Here is a 19,550-nt window from a genome sequence, read left to right on the forward strand (position 1 = left end):
AATATCAACAAAACGATCAAATTTTACGATTTAAGAAAACTATAATTTATTATATTATTTATAATAAACTTGCGATAGTTACAACTTCTGTCCCTATATTATATACATTTTTTAATATCGGTCCTGAAATCAGAAATGCCCCCAAGTGGAGTTCAATTTTTAATTTCCGAAAATCCACCTCCCTAGCTGAAAAAGTTCTGAAAATTGCAGAATCACCCCTATACTTGCTCCATCTTCTTAGCCGCTCCACCCAAATTGCAAATTTGATCCCAAAGTGGATCTCTCTTTCACTATCCAAAATATCCGCCACATTTACGAAAATTCCCAATACCTAGCACAAAATCTTATGATTTACGATTCAAATCTTACGATTCAATTCATTCATATCTATGTCGATTGAAATGTTAAAATAAATCTTCAATATCAATTAATCGGTCAAATTTACGATTTTTGGTCCCTATATATATATTTTTTTTTTTTTTTTTTTTTTTTTTTTTTAATTTTGTTCCTTAAACCAGAAATGCACCCTAGTGGGGGTCAGTTTGTAATTTCGGAAAATCCACCTCGCTGATTTAAACAGTTTTGAAAATTGCAGAATCACCCGTATACTTGCTCCATCTTCCCACCAGCTCCACCCAAATTGCAAATTTAACCCCAAAATGGATCTCTCTTGCAATATCCAAAATATCCGCCACCAAAGCTGTATACTTTTACTACTCCTCACCTATAAACGCGTGCGACTCATTTACGAAAATTCGCAATACCGAATATAAAATCTTATGATTTACGATTCAAGTCTTACAATTTAATTCGTTCATACCGAAGTCATTTCAAAAGTAAAAAATAAATCTTAAATATGAACAAAACGATCAAATTTTACGATTTACGATTTAAGAAAACTTTAATTTATTATATTATTATAATAAACTTATGATAATTACAGATTTGGTCCCAATATTATATATCATTTTTAATATCAGTCCTTAAACCGGAAATGCCCCCAAGTGGAGTTCAATTTGTAATTTCCGAAAATCCACCTCCCTAGCTGAAATAGTTCTGAAAATTGCAGAATCACCTCTGTATTGCCTATACTTGCTCCATCTTCTTAGCCGTTCTACCCAAATTGCAAATTTGACCCAAAAGGGGATCTCTCTTTGACTATTCAAAATATCTGTCACATTTACGAAAATCCGCAATACCGAGCACAAAAATTTATGATTTCAAGTCTTACGATTCAATTCATTCATATTTGTGTCGAATGAAATGTTTAAATAAATCTTAAATATCAACTAATCGATACAAAATTACGATTTTTAATCCCTATATTATTATACCTTTTTTTAATATTGTTCCTTAAACCAGAAATGCACCCCAGTGGGAGTCAATTTGTAATTTCTGGACATTTACCTCGCTGACTGAAACAGTTTTAAAAATTGCAGAATCACCCCTGTTCTTACTCCATCTTCCCACCCGCTCCACCCAAATTGCAAATTTAACCCCAAAGTGGATCTCTCTTGAAATATCCGAAATATCCGACACCAACGCAGTATCCTTTGACTCCTCCTCATCTATAATCGCGTGTGACTCAGTTACGAAAATTCGCAATACCGAGTTTAAATCCTTATGATTTAAGATTCAACTCTAACGATTCAATTCGTTCATATTGAAAAATTAAAATAAATCTTAAATATCAACAAAACAATAAAATTTTACGATTTACGATTTAAGAAAACTTTAATTTATTATATTATTTATAATAAACTTATGATAATTACAGATTTGGTCCCTATATTATATACCATTTTTAATATCGGTCCTTAAACCGAAAATGCTCCCAAATGGAGGTAAATTTGTAATTTTCAAAAATCCACCTCCCTAGCTGAATCAGCTCTGAAAATTGCAGAATCACCCCTATACTTACTCCATCTTCTTAGCCGCTCCACCCAAATTGCAAATTTGACCCCAAGTGGATATCTCTATCACTATCCAAAATGTCCGCCACATTTAGGAAATTTCGCAATACCGAGCAAAAAATCTTATGATTTACGATTAAAATCTTACGATTCAATTCATTCATATCTATGTCGATAGGAATGTTAAAATAAATCTTAAATATCAACTAATAGATCAAATTTTACGATTTGTGGTCCCTATATTATTGTACCTTTTTTTTTATTTTGTTCCTTCAACCAGAAATGCACCCAGTGGGGGTCTGTTGGCACCAGATTTCCACGAAGGAAGAAATCCGCCTCACTTGGGAAGTAAAGATTGGCTAAATATTTGTTCCCATGTTTATTTTGGAAATTTAGAGTCCTACCTTTGTAATACTTTAGGACTTAGATTTATTTCCTAGTACTTTATTCTTGTTAGGAATCTTTTATGGTTATCTAGATTAGAACTAGATATTGACTAGGATTCTGTTTCCTAGTTATTCGATTCCTTTGGAAGACAGGTCTTTGGAGGCCCATCTCACGCCTATATAAGGCTCCTCACCTCACAAAGACCGTGACACTTTTTTGGGAGAAAAATCACTCCGTTGCTTTGAAGAATCGCTGAAACGTTCTGCTGAACAGAACTGTGCCATCGTTGGATGTGTCAACATATACAGATTGGCTGTATAGATCTCTTGGGAGATCAACCGCGTCACTGAAGGGAGTTCAGGCCAGAAAGGAGTTCTAGGCACGCGGTGTGGAGCTGTTGTTGGAAGAAACACGAAGTTCGAGTTGTGTACAAGAACGGCATATTACATAAAGAGGGAGTCTTTAGTGTTTTTAATAAGTCCTATTAATGTACACTGTAAATCTGAACTAGTGAAATCGTGTTTGCAGATCCACGTGGATGTAGGGCACAATTGTGTCTGAACCACATTAATTCTTGTGTTTTGTTTATTTACTTTAAGTAGAGTATAACTGTGACAACACAAGATTTATAGTTGTAACTGAATACTGTTTCTACAACTTAACTGTTACAACTTAGATCAACTGATTTCTATAGGCATATAAATCAACAATTGGCATCAAGAGCCTCTCACTAGATATACATAGTGTGTGATTTTGGGAATTTGATTTATTTGCCATTTATTATTCGTAGGTACTATGAGTTCTCATATGGAAGGAGGTTCCACGACTCGCCCACCACTACTCACGGGAACCAACTACTCCTATTGGAAGACTAAGATGAAGATGTTCATAAAATCAATGGATGAAGATGCATGGCGAACAGTGTTAACTGGATGGAAGCGACCCGTTGCCACAGATGAGAAAGGGATTGAAACTGAGAAGCATGAGAAAGACTGGAGCAAAGCCGAACAAATTGCAGCAAACATGAATTCCAAGGCCTTGAATGCTATATTCAATGGAATTGATATCAATCAATTCAAGATAATCTCTGCGTGTGAGTGTGCTAAAGAAGCATGGGAGAAACTCCAAACAGCATACGAGGGAACTGCTTCAGTCAGACTGTCCAAACTTCAAATGCTTGCCACCCGGTTTGAGGATCTTCGTATGGAAGAAAATGAGACCGTGAGCGAATTCAACTCCAAATTATGTGACATATCAAACGAAGCTCATGGCCTTGGTGAAACTTATCCTGAAGTTAAACTTGTACGAAAAGTGCTCAGATCCATGCCAGACAGATTCGCGTACAAGATCACTGCCATAGAGGAAGCAAGTGATGTGGACTCATTGCGACTTGAGGACCTGATTGGAAATCTACAAACTTTTGAAAACAAGTTGAACATCAGCAGAATGGACAAGGAAAGGAAAATCGCCCTGCAGTCTGTATCGGACACCACAACATCTGTGCCTACTGCTCCTATGTCAGCACTTGAAGTCAAGCTCTCAAAATCCATGTCCTTAATAGCAAAAAATTTCGGAAGATTCATCAAGAAAAATGGACATCCTACAAACTCTGAGAGAAAACCCAGGACATCTACAGATAAGCCAGAAGTCAAGAAGGGAATTCGATGTAGAGAATGTCATGGTTATGGTCATATCCAAGCAGAATGTGCTAACACACTAAAAAAACAAGGAAAATCACTTGCCACAACTTGGAGTGATGACACCTCAGAGTCTGATGATGAAAGTGAAGCTAGTGACGATGATACAAACAATGATTTCTGTGGAACTTGCAGAATCACAGAAGCCACACTTGAGGACATCACGTGCACAGAACCGCCACATCTCAGGTATGTCACACAGGAAAATGAAAATTACGAAAATCTAAATATGTCTTTTCTGGCCACAGGGAGTGACGAATCAGAAGGTGAAGGTGAAGAGTCCATCCAACAATTTCAAAAACAATTGGATGATCTCCTGAAGCAATGTCATGAAGTTAGTAATGAAAATAAACTCCTGAAAGAAAGAATCAAAGAACAAGAGGAAGAAAACAAAGGAGTTATCACAAAACTGAATGACAGGATTGATGAACTTGAGATGGAGATTGAAGTCTTTGAAGTGGAACAAGACTTTGCACAAAGAGACATCGACAATCTCAAAGATTTGTTGAAATATTGGCAGGACTATGATGGTGAAAGAGCAAAAAGGGTGAGGAAAAATCTTTTTCCAAACGTACATGCTAATGATCACCAAGATGTTTCACCGCCTGTTAGCACAGTGTTTGATGCCTCTATCAGTAAGTTAAATCGCACTGCATTTCTTCCCTCTAATAGATTAGATGAAATCATAAATGCTCATCCTTCCAATTCCAAAAGAATTGGGTTAGGGTATACTGATGGACAATCTAATGCTAACACTGGGTCAAACCAAAAAATCAGATTTGTCAATTCCACATCTTCTTGTGTGAACAACCAAACCTATCCTACTAAGTTTATTCCTATCTGTCACTTCTGTCACAAAATAGGGCATGTTAGGCCTAAATGCTTTAAATGATGGAAATTGATAAATAAACAGTTAGCATATCATACATCCAAATCCGCTGCGTGGGTTACTTACTCTCAAAGTAACAACTCTCATAAACAAAGGATGACAAATGATAGTACTAACTGCTGGTCAGCTATTTTATCTTTAAATGCATGTGCTACTAACTCTTGGTATTTTGACAGTGGATGCTGCAAACACATGACAGGTGAAAGGAATTTCCTATCAAATCTGCATAACATGTCTAGTGGACAGGTTACTTTTGGAGATGGAAATAAGGCTTATGTAAGGGGAAAAGGAGACTTAAATGTTGGAGGGTTGCCAAACTTGAACAATGTTCTGTATGTGGAAGGTTTGAAATCAGATCTTCTGAGTGTAAGTCAGTTGTGTGATCTATACGACTCTGTATTGTTCACAAAGCGTAAGTGTGAAGTATTTGATGAAAGCAAAAATTGTGTTCTAACTGGATACAGGTCATCAGACAATTGCTACAAAATTGATCAGATTGACAAATCGGATCATTGTCATCACACTTCTTCTGATCTCACTGATCTCTGGCATCGTAAACTAGGTCATTTAAATTTTCATGATCTAATCCGTCTTGTTAATACAGGTTGCGTGAAAGGGATACCCCAACTGAAGACTGACACACCTGAGTCATGTGGTGACTGTCCTCTGGGAAAACAGTACGGACATCTCACAAGAACACAGATCATGCAGGGACTAGCAGGACCTTGGAACTCATTCACATGGATCTAATGGGACCAATGCAAACCGAGAGCATTGGTGGAAAAAGGTATGTTCTAGTTTGTGTTGATGATTTCTCAAGGTTCACTTGGGTACGCTTCATTAGGGAAAAGTCAGATACCTTTTATGAGTTCAAAACTCTGTGCAAGAAATTGCGAATTGAAAAATTCAGCAATATTGGAAGAATTCGAAGCGATCATGAGAGAGAGTTTGAAAATTCTTCATTCACAAAATTTTGTGATAAACACGGTATCTCCCACGAATTCTCAGCACCAGAGACACCACAGCAGAATGGTGTGGTAGAAAGAAAGAACAGAACTCTCCAAGAAATGACTCGCGTAATGCTCATCTCAGCAAGAGTGGCCACAAAGTTCTGGGCTGAAGCTATGAGCACTGCCTGCTACACCATAAACCGTGTACACCTCAGACCAGGTACCAAGAAAACTCCATATGAAGTATGGAAAGGTAAGAATCCTAACTTAAGTTACTTTCATGTCTTTGGGTGTGAATGTTACATCCTGAACGATAGAGAACAACTCGGTAAGTTCTCTGCAAGAGGAGACAAAGGTACCTTTCTTGGTTACTCTTTAAACAGCAGGGCATATCGCGTTTATAATGAACGTACAATGAATGTTATGGAATCCATTAATGTAACATTTAATGAAGTTTTATCTGCAGAAATGGATGAGGAAGACGCTAATCCTGGAAAAACCATTGTACCAGTACAAACGCCAGGCGTCAGCACAGAGGAAGTGACGGCAGTGAAGGAAAGCACAGAAGGCGTGCCAGCAGCGAAGGAAAGCACAGAAGAAAGAAAAAGACCATCAAAACGAGTTGTAAAAAATCATCCTTCTGAACAGGTGATAGGAGAATTTGATGAAGGTATGAAAACTCGAAATAAGCCCAAAGTTGATTACCAAGAAATGGTCAGGTATGTTTGCTATACTTCTACTATAGAACCAAAAAACATCAAAGAAGCAATTCTTGATGAGTATTGGGTACAAGCTATGCAAGAGGAACTTGAGCAGTTCACTCGACATGAAGTGTGGGAACTTGTTCCACGACCCGACCAGGTAAACGTTATAGGTACAAAATGGGTGTTCAAAAACAAAACGGACGAACTTGGTAATATAACTCGCAACAAAGCTCGTCTTGTTGCTCAAGGGTACACCCAAATTGAAGGAGTAGATTTTGACGAAACATTCGCTCCGGTAGCTCGTCTTGAGTCAATACGTCTTTTACTCTCAGTTGCTTGTGCTTTAAAGTTTAAACTCTTCCAAATGGATGTAAAAAGTGCGTTTTTAAATGGTCTCTTAAATGAAGAAGTGTATGTCGAACAACCAAAAGGTTTTCAAGATCCACTCAAACCTCAACATGTCTATAAACTTAAAAAGGCCCTATACGGTCTCAAACAAGCCCCTCGGGCTTGGTATGATCGACTTACGACCTTTATAGTTGAAAAAGGATATAGAAGAGGTGGGGTAGATAAAACACTATTTGTCAAAAATTTTAAAAACGAAATCCTTTTGGCTCAAATCTATGTGGACGATATTGTTTTTGGGTCTACTTCTGACCACAAGAAAGATGAGTTTATCTCTCAAATGTCAAACGAATTTGAAATGAGTATGGTTGGAGAGCTAACTTACTTTCTTGGCTTGCAGGTAAAGCAGATGAAGGATGGAATTTTCATCACACAAAGCAAGTATGCCAAAAATCTGGTAAGTAAATTTGGGTTAGATAATGCAAAACCTCTAAAAACTCCGATGAGTCCTACTGAAAAGTTGGGACGCGACTGTGAGGGCACAGACGTGGATCCCACATTATACAGGAGTATGATTGGAAGTTTACTTTATCTTACTGCCAGTAGACCTGACATCTGTTTCAGTGTAGGAGTATGTGCTAGGTACCAATCAAATCCTAAAGAAAGTCACTTAAGTGCAGTCAAACGCATCATACGATACGTGAGTGGAACTCTTGAACTAGGAATATGGTACTCCAAAGATACTAATACTTGTCTTGCAGGATACAGTGATGCTGACTGGGCAGGAGATGTGGATGACAGAAAAAGTACTACTGGAGGCTGTTTCTACATGGGAAACAACCTAGTATCTTGGTACAGTAAGAAACAAAACTGCATCTCTTTATCAACAGCTGAATCTGAGTACATAGCTGCAGGTAGTTGTTGCACTCAACTTCTTTGGATGCAACATATGTTGAATGACTATGGCTTTCATGAAAAACTCCTTCATATATTCTGCGATAATGAAAGTGCCATAAATATCTCAAAAAATCATGTCCAGCATTCTAGAACCAAACACATAGATCTTCGACACCATTTCATCAGGCAATTAGTTGAGCAGAAACGTGTGACTATAGAGTATGTGTCCACAGACAATCAATTAGCTGATATTTTTACAAAGCCCCTCGATTTCCTTAGGTTTGATTCCTTGCGTAAAGCGCTTGGGATTTGCCATGTGCAAAACTGAATTTTCTATGATACGTGCAATTAAAGTTTGTGTCCGGATTGCACTTGAATTTTTTAATCGGACATTATATGTGTCACCTACAAATGTGACATCACTGTTTTTGGACTAGGAATGATTGGAGGTTCATTTTGACTAATTGTTTGTGTGTTAGTTTTGGTGAATTAATTTTTGTTTCCACAGATAACCATGATAGAAGTGTGTTGCCCCCTCTATCGGGAGTGATCAATGACTATGACCTCATTCATCTCAAAGATCATACCTCTATTGGGAGAATTATGCTACCGCATATGCATCTCTGACTTCTATTTAAAAGCTATGTGGATTCTTAAGGAAGTTGCCCTCCTAATGTTTGCTTGAACATCATATCAACAAAAAAAAGGGAGGAGAAGAAAAATTAGTTCGAACTCAAAAAAAAAAAAAAAAAAAAAAAAAAAAAGAGGGGTTGGGATGATATTCAAGCATATATTAGGAAATTCTCCTTGAAGTCCACGATCGAATTGCTGTGCTAATCGCATATGCATTCATAACCCTTAAAAATTACCTAAATTATGGTTTCTTGAGTATGGTCATGGGGTTATAGTTATATCGTGCATCCAAGAGTTTGCTAGGTGGCCTTCTATTGTGATTCTCTTTAAGATTATCTTATTAATTCATGAAAACCAAGCCCTCAACTTTTAATCTTGTGATCTTCTTGATTTTCTTTTCCTTAAAAAGTTTTTTTTTCCTTTTAATTTTTTTTTTAAATCTTTGGGCTTTGTGAATTTTTGGCTCTAGTTGTCTCTGGCCACGTGGCTATAAGCCATGTCATCTGCCTTCTTTATTTTTTGATGTTTCGTGTGGAGAATATCTTGCTTGTTATTGGTGGCGGATTTTGTGGGATCTTATTCTGATTTGAAAATATCCAGTATCCGAAGAGTCCTCTCTTTTTCTGCCTATTTTCTCGGTCCCTGTGCTTTAAATATCCGCCTCTTTTAGGGTTTGCTTCTCACACTTTATTCTTTCTCTTCTTTTCTTCCGCCGTTCCTTTTCTATTTTCTTGTTTTTCTCTGTATTCACTATTCACCATGGGCAAGAATCGATCTGCTGAGGGCTCCAAGAAACGACGCCACACTCCATCTGCCTCGCCTGCTGAGAAGAAGTCCAGAAAATCTTCAAAGAAAGTCCGCCCTACTGTTGTGGAAATCTCTCATGTTCCCGTCACCACAGATCTGGACCCCGTCCCTTCTCCTGTGGCTTCACCATCACCAAGTCTCAAGACAAGTGATGTGCCTGACCCTGTCGACACCGGCGTGGCTGTTCTTGACGGTGATAGCCTCTCTGGAACTCCACAAGATGATCTGCCCTCAGATCCAGAGGTTGCCCCCCACAGTGTTGAGTTTCCTGTTCAACTCCGCCGCTCCAATCGAAAACACGAAGGCCCATCTGCCTCCTCTCCTGCCTCCGTATCTGAAGGTCAACAATCCTCTTCTTCTGAGCCTATTCCTGAGGATGACCCTTTGCGTTCTGAATCCTCTGATTCATCTGTGGGCTCTCAACTCTCTGCTGGTAACTGTTTCTCTCCTCTCTTCTATTCCGCTCTTGCTAAAGAAAATTGGGATAGTATGAGTAAGCGTGCCTGCTCTCCTGAGCGTGTTTTGTCTAGGTCTGTCTTACCTTTGTCTGGGATTTTCCGTCTTCTAAAAACTCAAGGGTTGCTTGGCACTATTGTGAGTGCACAACCTTTTGAACGATCTGTTATTGTTGAGTTCTATGCCAATCTTTCTGATCGCTTTTCTGTTGTGGGGTCTCGTGGGTATGGGAAAGTGTATGTGAGGGGGTCTTTCTATTCTGTGACACCTGCCTTGATTAATGAGTTTTATAAATGTCCAAACGAGGTTTCTTCCAAACCCTCTGTTTCCAAAGACACTCTGGCCTCTGTCCACACTGCCAAAGTTCTGAAAAAATGGCATGGTCCAAAGTCGGCTTTTCATGTGTCTAAGCTGACTCAGCTGTACTCAGTCCTCTTTAAAATAGGCATTTCCAACTGGTTTCCCACTACTCACAATGCTACTCTCAATCCCACTCAAGCTGAGTTTTTATGGTGCATCACTCACGACTTCAAGATCAATATTGGTGAATTAATTTTCAATCAGATTGGTGCCTTAGCCAATTCCCACACCGAGCGTGAGCATCTGCCGTTTCCTTCTCTGATCTACCAGCTTCTGATCAAACAAGGCCTGCCCACTCGTGATGCCACTCTACTGGACCCTCCTGGCCGTCCAATCACTATCCACGGTAAGGTCCTTTCTGAACATTTTGCTGATCTGCCTCCTGTCGATCCTACTGTTGTTCAGACGGTCCCACGTGTGAAGAAGGCTCCTATAGTGGCTGCCTCTGTTCCCATTGTAGCTGCCTCTATTCCGCCGCCAGTTGATGTGGTCACCAAGGATGAGCTCACTCGTTTTCAGGAGTCTATCCAGGCTCAGCTAGCTCAAGGGTTTGCCTCTATTCAAGATCAGCTGCTTAGGACTTTGGCACATTCTGGTCAGAAAGGGGGAGTAGCAACAACTCCAACTCCTGCGGCTTCCACCAAGACCAAAGATAAAGGCAAAAAGCAGGCATCCCTCCTCACTCCTCCACAGCCCAGCTCTCGTGATGATGATGATTTGTTCTCTGGCTTTAGTTACTAAAGCAGAGAATTGTGTTTCTCGTTTTTATGTTTTTTTTCTTAAAAACTATCTGCTATTACTTTTGGTCTGTAATAGCTTAGTATTGTTTTCTTTTTGCATCTCTGACTCTATGTGTTATCTCTTTATGTGTTATCTCTTTATCTGCATTGATAACTGTTTTTGAGTTAATTTTGGAGTGATTATATATCTCTCTCTTATTTGTCTCACTGCAGGAAATACTTAAGTAGCACTGCTATTGTGCTAACAGTATGTGATATTATGTGCTAACAGTCTGTGATGCAGGGGGAGTGCTAACAGTCTGTGAATGCAGGGGGAGTTCTTGGTAAACATGGGTTCTGACCAAATCTATGCCAAAGGGGGAGATTGTTGGCACCGGATTTCCACGAAGGAAGAAATCCGCCTCACTTGGGAAGTAAAGATTGGCTAAAGATTTGTTCCCATGTTTATTTTGGAAATTTAGAGTCCTACCTTTGTAATACTTTAGGACTTAGATTTATTTCCTAGTACTTTATTCTTGTTAGGAATCTTTTATGGTTATCTAGATTAGAACTAGATATTGACTAGGATTCTGTTTCCTAGTTATTCGATTCCTTTAGAAGACAGGTCTTTGGAGGCCCATCTCACGCCTATATAAGGCTCCTCACCTCACAAAGACCGTGACACTTTTTTGGGAGAAAAATCACTCCGTTGCTTTGAAGAATCGCTGAAACGTTCTGCTGAACATAACTGTGCCATCGTTGGATGTGTCAACATATACAGATTGGCTGTATAGATCTCTTGGGAGATCAACCGCGTCACAGAAGGGAGTTCAGGCCAGAAAGGAGTTCTAGGCACGCGGTGTGGAGCTGCTGTTGGAAGAAACACGAAGTTCGAGTTGTGTACAAGAACGGCATATTACATAAAGAGGGAGTCTTTAGTGTTTTTAATAAGTCCTATTAATGTACACTGTAAATCTGAACTAGTGAAATCGTGTTTGCAGGTCCACGTGGATGTAGGGCACAATTGTGTCTGAACCACATTAATTCTTGTGTTTTGTTTATTTACTTTAAGTAGAGTATAACTGTGACAACACAAGATTTATAGTTGTAACTGAATACTGTTTCTACAACTTAACTGTTACAACTTAGATCAACTGATTTCTATAGGCATATAAATCAACAGGGTCAATTTGTAATTTCTGGAAATCCACCTCCCTGGCTGAAATAGTTTTTAAAATTGAAGAAACAACCCTATCTTTACTCCATCTTCCCAGCCGCTCCACCCAAATTGCAAATTTAACCCCAAAGTGGATATCTCTTGCAATATCCGAAATATCCGCCACCAACGCAGTATGCTTCTACTCCTCCGCGATTATATCAACTATAATCGCGTGTGATTCATTTACGAAAATTCGTAATGCCGAGTTTAAATTTTTATGATTTAGAACTCAAATCTTACAATTCAATTCGTTCATACCTAAGTCGATTCAAAAGTAAAAGTAAATCTTAAATATCAACAAAACGATTACATTTTACGATTTAAGATTTAACAACTTTAATTTATTATATTTTTTTTAATAAACTTATGATAACTACTGATTTAGGCCATGTATTATATACCCTTTTTAATATCAGTTCTTCAACTGGAAATGCCCCCCAAGTGGAGGTCAATATGTAATTTCCGAAAATCCACCTCTCTGGCTAAAACAATTATGAAAATTGCATAATTACCCTTATACTTACTCCATCTTCCTAGCCGCTCCACCCAAATTGCAAATTTGACCCCTAAGTGGATTTCTCTTTCACCATCCAAAATATCCGCCACATTTATGAAAATTCGTAATACCGAGCACAAAATCTTATGATTTACGATTCAAATATTACGATTCAATTCAGTCATATCTGTGTCGATTGAAATGTTAAAATATATCTTAAATATCACTTAATCGGTCAAATTTTACGATTTTTAATCCCTATATTATTATACTTTTTTTATATTGTTCCTTAAACCAGAAATGCACCCCAGTGGGGGTCAATTTGTCATTTCTGGAAATTTACCTCGCTGACTAACACAGTTTTAAAAATTGCAGAATCACCCCTATACTTACTCCATCTTCCCACCCGCTCCACCCAAATTGCAAATTAACCCCAAAGTGTATCTCTCTTGCAATATCCGACACCAACCCAGTATGCTTTGACTCCTCCTCATCTATAATCGTGTGTGACTTATTTACGAAAATTCGCAATACCAAGTTTAAAATCTTATGATTTAAGATTCAATTCGTTCATACCCAAGTCGATTCAAAAGTTAAAATAAATCTTAAATATCAACAAAACAATAAAATTTTACAATTTACGATTTAAGAAAACTTTAGTTTATTATATTATTTATAATAAACTTGCGATAATTACAGTTTTGGTCCCTATATTATGTACAGTTTTTAATATCGGTCCTTAAATCGGAAATGCCCCCAAGTGGAGCTCAATTTGTAATTTCCGAAAATCCACCTCTTTGGCTGAAACAGTTCTGAAAATTACAGAAGCACCCCTATACTTACTCCATCTTCCTAGCCGTTCCACCCAAATTGCAAATTTGACCGCAAAGTGGATCTCTCTTTCATTATCCAAAATATCCGCCACAATTACGAAAATTAGCAATATCGAGCACAAAATCTTATGATTTACGATTCAAATCTTACGATTTAATTCAGTCATATCTGTGTCGATTGAAATGTTAAAATAAATCTTCTATATCAATTAATCGGTCAAATTTTACGATTTTTGATCCTTATTTTATTATACTTTTTTTTTTTTGTTATTTTGTTCCTTAAACCAGAAATGCACCCTAGTGGGGGTCAATTCGTAATTTCTGGAAATCCACCTTGCCGACTTAAACAGTTTTGAAAATTGCAGAATCACCTGTATACTTGCTCCATCTTCCCACCAGCTCCACCCAAAATTGCAAATTTTAACCCCAATGTGGATCTCTCTTGCAATATCCGAAATATCCGACACCAACGCAGTATGCTTTGACTCCTCCTCATCTATAATCGCGTGTGACTCATTTATGAAAATTCGCAATACCAAGTTTAAAATCTTATGATTTAAGATTCAATTCGTTCATACCTAAGTCGATTCAAATGTTAGAATAAATATTAAATATCAACAAAACAATCAAATTTTACAATTTACGATTTAAGAAAACTTTAGTTTATTATATTATTTATATCATTGGCGAAAATTCGCATTACCGAGTTTAGAATCTTATGGTTTACGATTCAAATCTTATGATTCAATCCGTTTATACCTAAGTCGATTCAAAAGTTAAAATAAATCTTAATTGTCAACAAGACGATCAAATTGTACAATTTACAATTGAAGACAACTTTAATTTATTATATTATTTATAATAAAATTGCGATAATTACAGATTTGGTTCATATATTATAGATGAATTTTAATTTTGGTCTTTCAACCGGAAGTGCCCCCAAGTGGAGGTCAATTTGTAATTTCCGAAAATCCACCTCCCTTGTTGAAATAGTTGTGAAGATTGCACAATCAACCCTATACTTACTCTATCTACCTAAATGATCCACCCAAATTGCAAATTTGACCCTAAAAAGTGGATCTCTCTCTCACTATCCAAAATATCCGCCACATTTACGAAAATTCGCAATAACGAGCATACAATCTTATGATTTACGATTCAAATCTTACGATTCAATTCATTCTTATCTATGTCGATTCAAATGTTAAAATAAATCTTAAATATAAACTAATGGATCAAATTTTACGATTTTTGGTCCATATATTACATGCATTTTTTTTTAATTTGGTCCTTAAACAAGAAATGTACCCCAAGTGGGGGTCAATTTGTAATTTCTGGAAATCCACTTCCTTGACTGAATCAGTTTTGAAAATTGTAGAATCACCGTTATATATACTTACTCCATCTTCCTAGTCGTTCCACCCAAATAGCAAATTTAACACCAAAGTGGATCTCTCTTGCAGTATCCGAAATATCCGCCTCCAACGCAGTATGCTTCGACTCCTCAACTAATATCGCGTGTCACTCATTTACGAAAATTCGCAAAGCCGAGTTTAAAATCTTATGATTCACGATTCAATTCTTACGAATCAATTATTCATGCCTAAGTCAATTCAAATGTTAAAATAAATCTTAAATATCGACAAAACGATCAAATTTTACGATTTACGATTTAAGAAAACAATAATTTATTATATTATTTATAATTAACGTGATATAATTACTATTTTGGTCCCTAACCCAAATTGCAAATTTGAGCCCAAAGTGGATCTCTCTTTAAATATCCAAAATATCCGCCACATTTATTATCACAAGTTTATCATAAATAATATAATAACTTAAAGTTTTCCTAAATCATTAATCGTAAAATTTGATCGATTTGTTGATATTTAAGAAAACAAATCCACCTCCCCGTCCGACAAAGTTTTGAAAATTGCATAATCACCTCTATACTTACTCCATCTTCCCAGCCGCGCTACCCAAATTGCAAATTTAACTCCAAAGTGGATCTCTCTTGCAATATTTGAAACATCCGCCACCAACGCAGTATGCTTCGACTCCTCAGCTATAATCGTGTGTGACTCATTTACGAAAATTCGCAATACCGAATTTTAAATCTTATGATTTACGATTCAAATCTTACGATTCAATTCATTCATACCTAAGTCGATTCAAAAGTTAAAATAAATCTTAAATATCAACAAATTTTACGATTTACGATTTAGGAAAACTTTAATTCATTATATTATTTATAATAAACTTGTGATAATTACAGTTTTTGTCTCTATATTATATACCATTTTTAATTTAATAATACACCATTTTTCTATTTAGTCCTTAAACCGGAAATGCCCCCAAGTGGGGGTCAATCTGTGATTTCTGGAAATCCATCTCCCTGACTGGAACAGTTTGAAAATTGCAGAATTACCCCTATACTTACTCCATCTTCCCAGTCGCACTACCCAAATTGCAAATTTGTCCCCAAATTAGATCTCTCTTGCAATATTCGAAATATATGTCACCAACGCAGTATGCATTGACTCCTCCTCAGTTACAATCGTGTGTGACTCGTTTACGAAAATTCGCAATACCGAGTATAAAATCAAATGATTTACGATTCAAAACTTGATTCAATTCATTCATGCCTAAGTCGATTCAAAAGTTAAAATAAGTCTTAAATATCAGCAAATGGATCAAATTTGACGATTTAGGAAAACTTTAATTCATTATATAATTTATAATAAACTTGTGATAATTACGGTTTTTGTCCCCATGTTATATACAATTTTTAATTTTGGTCCTTAAACCGGAAATGCCCCCAAGTGGAGGTCAATTTGTAATTTCTGAAAATCCACCTCCCTGGCTCAAACAGTTCTGAAAATTGCAGAATCACCCTTATACTTACTCCATCTTCCTACCCGCTCTTTCAATATTCAAAATACCCGTCTCATTTACGAGAATTTTCAATACCTAGCATAAAAACTTATGATATACGATTTAAATCTTACGATTCAATTCATTCATATCTATGTGATTCAAATGTTAAAATAAATCTTAACAAATCAATCAAATTTTACGCTATATATATATATATATATATATATATATATATATATATATATATATATATATATATATATATATATATATATATATATATATATATATATATATAATTTTGTCCCTTAAACCAGAAATGCCCCAAGTGGGGGTTAATTTGTAATTTCTAAAAATGCATCTCCCTTACTGAAACAGTTTTGAAAATTACAGAATCACCCTATTTACTCTATCTTCCCAGCCGCTCCACCCAATTTGCAAATTTAACTCCAAAGCGGATCTCTCTTGAAATATCCGAAATATCCACCACCAACGCAGTATGCTTCTACCACTCCTCCGCTATAATTGTGTGTGACTCATTTACGAAAATTCGCAATTCCGAGTTTAAAATCTTATGATTTACGATTCAAATCTTACGATTCAAATCTTACGATTCAAATCTTTCATACCTAAGTCGATTCAAAGTTCAAAAAATCTTAAATATCAACAAATCGATCAAATGTTACGATTTACGATTTATGAAAAATTTAATTTATTATATTATTTTTAATAAACTTGTGATAATTACATTTTGTCCCTATATTATATACCATTTTTAATTTTGGTCCTTAAACCGGAAATGCCCCCCAAGTGGAGGTCAATTTGTAATTTCAAAAAATCCACCTACCTGGCTCAAACAGTTTTGAAAACTGCAGAATCACCCTTATACGTACTCCATCTTCCTATCCGCTCCACCCAAATTGCAAATTTAACCCCAAAGTTGATCTCTCTTTCAATATCCAAAATATCCGCTACATTTACGAGAATTTGCAATACCGAGCATAAATCCTTATGATTTACGATTCAAATCTTACGATTCAATTCATTCATATATATGTCGATTCAAATGTTAAATAAATCTTAAATATCAACAAATCGATCAATTTTTACGATTTTTGTTCACTATATTATGTACCTATTTCGCATCGCACGCGCCGTCATTCAGATAGCCTTTAACAGAAGGAAGAACAATTAACTCCTGATTAATCAGCTTTCGTTAACACAGAAACGAGTTTGTATTTTGTGACAATCATTTGTGCACCAGCAAATTCTCTTGTTTCTAAGGGAGTTGGACCCCACAACACCCTCTGTACAGCTTCAAATGGTCACTTCCCATCGCCACATTTGACACAAATTTTACCTAATCGTAAAAGAAAGATAAAAAAATGCAGCCTAAAAATCGATATATGAAAGTATGTCGAAAATACATAATACGATAAGTTCTTGTATTCCCTCGAGGCACCCGGCACCGCGCATTGCGCGGTGCTCTACACTAGTATATATATATATATATATATATATATATATATATATATATATATATATATATATATATATATATATATATATATATCCTCGAATGGAAGAAGTCATATATAGTTGCTTATGTTGTCGTGATGTTTCCTTACCACTCGCCACCTTTGATTTTTCTGCACACACACACAACACGCACAAGAGACACGGTTATACACACATTTATAAAATCTTAATTACGTTCCCAATTTCAAATACAGAGTACCATTTTCTCTCTCTCTAGTTTCTCTCTCTTAACGAACAATGGCCAGGCCTCAAGAAAACCCACCACCAGTCTTCACCAGCACCGCACCTTACTCGCCCATCACCGAGCGGGAAAACGAAGGCGCCGAAGAATATGCAGGCGGCGGATGCGACTGTTTCCGGCGGTTCAGTTTCGGCGGGAGCCGCAGCTCTCTGCTGCGAGAAAGGGGCACCGGCGGCGGGTCGCCGTGGCTGGTGGAGAAATTGAAGAAACTGAAGGAGCTGTCGGAGATGGTGGCGGGGCCCAAGTGGAAGAATTTCGTCAGGAGAATCGGCAAGTTCTGCAGTCCCAAGAAACACGTGAACAGCACGCAGCAGAACGCGCAGTTTCAGTACTCGCCGGAGAGCTACGCCCTCAACTTTTCCGGCGGTGATAATAGTGAAGATCACGGCGGCGGAGAAGAAGAGGAGGGCAATTTGTTGCACAGCTTTTCGTCGAGACAAAAGTTGATAAAATATGAAAATAATAATTAGAATAATAATTAGAATAATATTTAGGAGATAAAATATGATTAAAATCAAAATTATTATTTAAAATAATATTTAGGAGATAAAAATTTGATAAAAATCGAAAATAATATTTAGGAGACAATAATCTGATAAAAAACGAAAATAATATTTAGGAGATAAAAAACTAATAAAAACATGATAAAACTCGAAAAAAAATATTTAAAACGAAAATAATATTTAGGAGATAAAAAACTAATAAAAACATGATAAAACTCGAAAAAAATATTTATTTCAAATATATTTTTAATACCAACATTACAATACAATAATATGCTAAAATTATTAAAAATTATAAAAAAAAAATATTACTACAACCTTGCATTAACATTATAAAATACATGCAATATCAATACCACGTAGAATGCCGAGCTGGTTCAAAGCTGTCAAATTAAAAACAAAAATAAAAACACATATTTATATTTATCTGTAGTAAAACATATTATGTGATGAATTAATTTCAAATTAAAATAATTATATTTAAGTAACAGAATATTGAAAACAAAAAAAGTTAAATAAAATTTTAATATTATATATATTAGAAGTTTCTATATTTATTTATTATTTCTATTTTGATATTTATTTTCCATTTTTTAAGAATCATAGTTGTTATTTTCGGTAAAAAAAAATATATGTATGATTGCTATTTTTCTTTCCTTAAATACATAAATTATAGTCATGTTTTAGTTATTGTTACTTTCTCCTATTAATAGGAAATTAGAGGGATTATAGGGATTAGTGGGGTCTCTTTTATTAATTTAAATTCTTTTTTTAATTTAAAAAAATAATTTACACTCTTCTTTTACCAATTATCGGTTCCCAATTTTCTTTTTTCTTCTTTTTTTTTTCAGTTTTTCTTCCGTCAAGGGTCTCGTTCTTCCCAATTATTATTTTTTTTATTATTATTTTTCCGTTCCGGAGCCGTTCCCGCCGTTCCGGAACCGTTTCGGTGCCGTTTCCCGGCTAAGTCTCGGCCGTAACGGTGGTCCGCTGCGTCGGGGAGGGCAGAACGGTTTTGTTAGGGATTCCGGAACGGCGGGCACCGTTCCCGTTCCGGGACGGCCGTTCCGGCCGTTCCGGCGCCG

At 36.4% G+C, this 19,550-nt stretch overlaps 1 protein-coding gene across 1 annotated transcript; it reads left to right on the forward strand.

Moving 5' to 3' along the window:
* The first annotated feature begins 17,958 nt into the window (after positions 1–17,958).
* Positions 17,959–19,186, forward strand: LOC105965378 (uncharacterized). The gene is made up of 2 exons (XM_012989920.1): positions 17,959–18,370; positions 19,179–19,186. Exons 1-2 carry the CDS (start codon positions 17,959–17,961, stop codon positions 19,184–19,186), a joined length of 420 nt encoding a protein of 139 aa, XP_012845374.1.
* The last annotated feature ends 364 nt before the right edge of the window (positions 19,187–19,550 follow it).

The sequence above is a fragment of the Erythranthe guttata genome, chromosome 11 (assembly GCF_056151865.1).
Source record: "Erythranthe guttata isolate IM_541 chromosome 11, IM_541, whole genome shotgun sequence".
NCBI classification, from domain to species: domain Eukaryota; kingdom Viridiplantae; phylum Streptophyta; class Magnoliopsida; order Lamiales; family Phrymaceae; genus Erythranthe; species Erythranthe guttata.